This window comes from Rutidosis leptorrhynchoides, chromosome 11 (assembly GCF_046630445.1).
Source record: "Rutidosis leptorrhynchoides isolate AG116_Rl617_1_P2 chromosome 11, CSIRO_AGI_Rlap_v1, whole genome shotgun sequence".
Lineage (NCBI taxonomy): Eukaryota > Viridiplantae > Streptophyta > Magnoliopsida > Asterales > Asteraceae > Rutidosis > Rutidosis leptorrhynchoides.
In genome coordinates, this window is record NC_092343.1 from 45,284,410 (window position 1) to 45,287,272 (window position 2,863).

Consider the following 2,863-nt stretch of genomic DNA (forward strand, 5'->3'; position numbering starts at 1 on the left):
ATATATATATATATATATATATATATATATATATATATATATATATATATATATATATATATATATATATAGGTGATGATGATGGATTAAATATAAAAAATATCATAAACCTACATCTTACATGGCTTGCTACTAACACAAAACAAAGCTCCTAACCATCAAGTAATACACATCAAACTCAACTCAGACAAAAATTCAAACTTACAAACATTATTTAATACTCTTATGACCTCAAGCATACACACCTTCCTATTGATCCTACAACAGTCATTTTACGAAATATTGACCCTTTTTTATGCAACAGAACATCTTCATACTTGTTGCTTCTGAGCAGTTGCCGGCAAAAAAGACTCCCACCAACCGAACTCGTATTTGGGGTACGGTGCAACCCAATTTTTAGGTTTCTTGAAATCTAAGTTAGCAGGATTACAGGTCAATGCTTCTTCGACAGTATCAGCTTCAAAGCTCTCTTGCAAAACTCGATCTAGTTTCAACTTCATAAACCTGTTGAGAAAAAATAATTAGATAATAACACATTATATGTTAAAGAAATGAAGGCTATAGTTGTAGTTACCCCTTTTAAATTAGCATTTAATTCTTGATTCTTTTGATTTTGTAGCCATTTTGAGAATTGTTGTTTTTTCAAATAGATTTAGTAATAACTTTACATAGAAATTGAATGTAATTTTAGTTACATTTCATTTATATTTATATGTTTTTCATTTAACAAGATATAATTTGCTTTTGAAATGGCTATAACCAAGTGAAATTTTGAATCTCATTTATACTACGTTGTATTGCAGTTGAAACGTAAGAAGATGGTAAGAGAAACTCAAGCGTTACTTATAACCACAAGTGTCAAGATGGGCGGGCTTTCGGTTGGGTCAACAAACCAACCACCCAACACCTTATCATTCGTATTTAATTTAACCTATGTACTAAATACGAAAAGCTTGTCACTATTCACAGGGACAAAAGGGATATTTTTCACCACTATATTTCAATTAAAACCAAATAACGTCTAATATATGACTGTAAAAACCATATTATATTATAACAGTTATAATAATCTAAACATCCTATCTATATTGGGGGATGATTCTCACACACATTTTTTTGATCCTCACACACCTATTTTAACATTTTGCTCTTCTAATAATATTCAATTGGTGTGTGAGGATCAAAAAAGTGTGTGTGAGAATCATCCCCCATCTATATTATGCATTTGAATACATTTCTGATGGTTTTCAACCCATTTGACCTGTTCCAGTTAATTCGATCATTTATCTTAACCCATTTAACCCCTTTCAGTTAATCCCCTCATTTAGCTTGACCAATTAACACAACCCAAATTGACCCATTTGCATATTAATGGGCTTGAATTGCCACCTTTACTTTTAAGCTATTAAAATAAAGAATAAACAAGAACTGTACATTTTTTTGGCAAATATCCTCTTAGCTGCAGTCACTGTCTTTATAATATTGTAAAAGCTATCACTACGTTACCCTTAAAAGATCAAAACGTATATATTTTTTACATATATATGGTTGTAAACTTACTTAAAACATATATATTTTTTTATAAACATATGGTTGTAAACTTACTTGATCCATGTGCCATTAGTAGAAACTAACACAACCGCAGGTCTTTTGAGCCTTTTAGTGATGTCAGGAAACTTGTCTAAAAACTTGGGTTCAATCACGACCCAAAAATCCTGCTCCATATTTCTCTCTTTAAAAAGACGGACCCTTTCAAACAACTGTTCTTGAAAATGTTCTTCATCGTGTAACATGAATTTTGCATTTTCAACCACAAAATGGTATTTCTTGGTACTCTCAGCTTCCTGTATTTTGCAACATGGTTAAATTTTAAGACACATTATGCTAAATTGGGTCAATATAGGTCTAGTCAACTTGACCCACCAACACTTTTTTGCCCATATTTTTGAGTCATAAATACTTTATGCACAAAGTACTATGACGTAAATTTTGATAAATGATGCAACGAATTTAAAACCTAATTCCTACAACAAAAGATTTATAAGGTAACTCGTTTTTTTTAACGGCTATTTCGACATCAAATATTCTCATTTGTCACCCACAGAGGAAACTCTTCACATGCCATCACCGCATTGGGTACCCGGTGTGCTTTAGATTAAACCGAGGAGCACAACATAATCCTTGAGAAAACCTCTCCCTGGATCCGAACCTGTACCAACTAAGACTCATATCCAACCCAAAGCTTATACCACTCAGACAATGCCCTATCGATTACACTTCGGCCTTTGGTAGTGCATTTTTCTAACAATCACATGATGACATAGTAGTTCGTGTCCTAATATCCTCACAAAAAACCTAATCCATTTACCCGTTTTATAGTGCAGCTTATTTCAACCTGTATAGGTAATGCAACTGATGTGCAGCGGGGTGTATATAAAATAGTTGTTAATTTTAGCAGGAAATACTATTAAATACGATACAATTTTACACAAGATATTTATTTATTTATAGAATGGATATACTTAAACCTTGCTACAACACTTATAGGCAGTGTACCTAATCGTACAGTAGTGTAGTTTTTAGTAAGTCCGGTTCGTTCCACAGGGAATCTTTTTTAAACAAAGCTCAACGCTATATTAGTTTACTTTTATAAAAATACAAATATATATTTAAGTAATATTATTATTATAAAGGGGGGTTTTTACCGTTTAATGACCGGTTTGTCGATTTTAAAACTTTAGTCGCAGTTAAAACCAAATGTAAAATATTAAAAATAAATACAAGACTTAAATTAAAGCATGAAGTAAATAACGATAAATGAAATTGCGAATAATAAAAGTGCGATAAAATAAACTTGCGATAA

The 2,863-nt window shown here is 31.5% G+C and overlaps 1 protein-coding gene across 1 annotated transcript; it reads right to left on the reverse strand.

Annotated features, from left to right (window-relative positions):
• Nucleotides 1–311: 311 nt before the first annotated feature.
• On the reverse strand, nt 312–1,941 carry LOC139874515 (protein YCF54, chloroplastic-like). The gene is made up of 3 exons (XM_071861940.1): nt 1,924–1,941; nt 1,606–1,844; nt 312–504 (listed from the first exon to the last, which is right to left on the reverse strand). Exons 1-3 carry the CDS (start codon nt 1,939–1,941, stop codon nt 312–314), a joined length of 450 nt encoding a protein of 149 aa, XP_071718041.1.
• Nucleotides 1,942–2,863: the final 922 nt, after the last annotated feature.

Bases quoted from the DNA above. Each gene is read 5' to 3' on its own strand.
- LOC139874515 (XM_071861940.1), bottom strand. The intron at 505-1,605 runs GTAAGTTTACAA...TTTTCTCAACAG, and splicing joins ACTAATGGCACATGGATCAA to GTTTATGAAGTTGAAACTAG.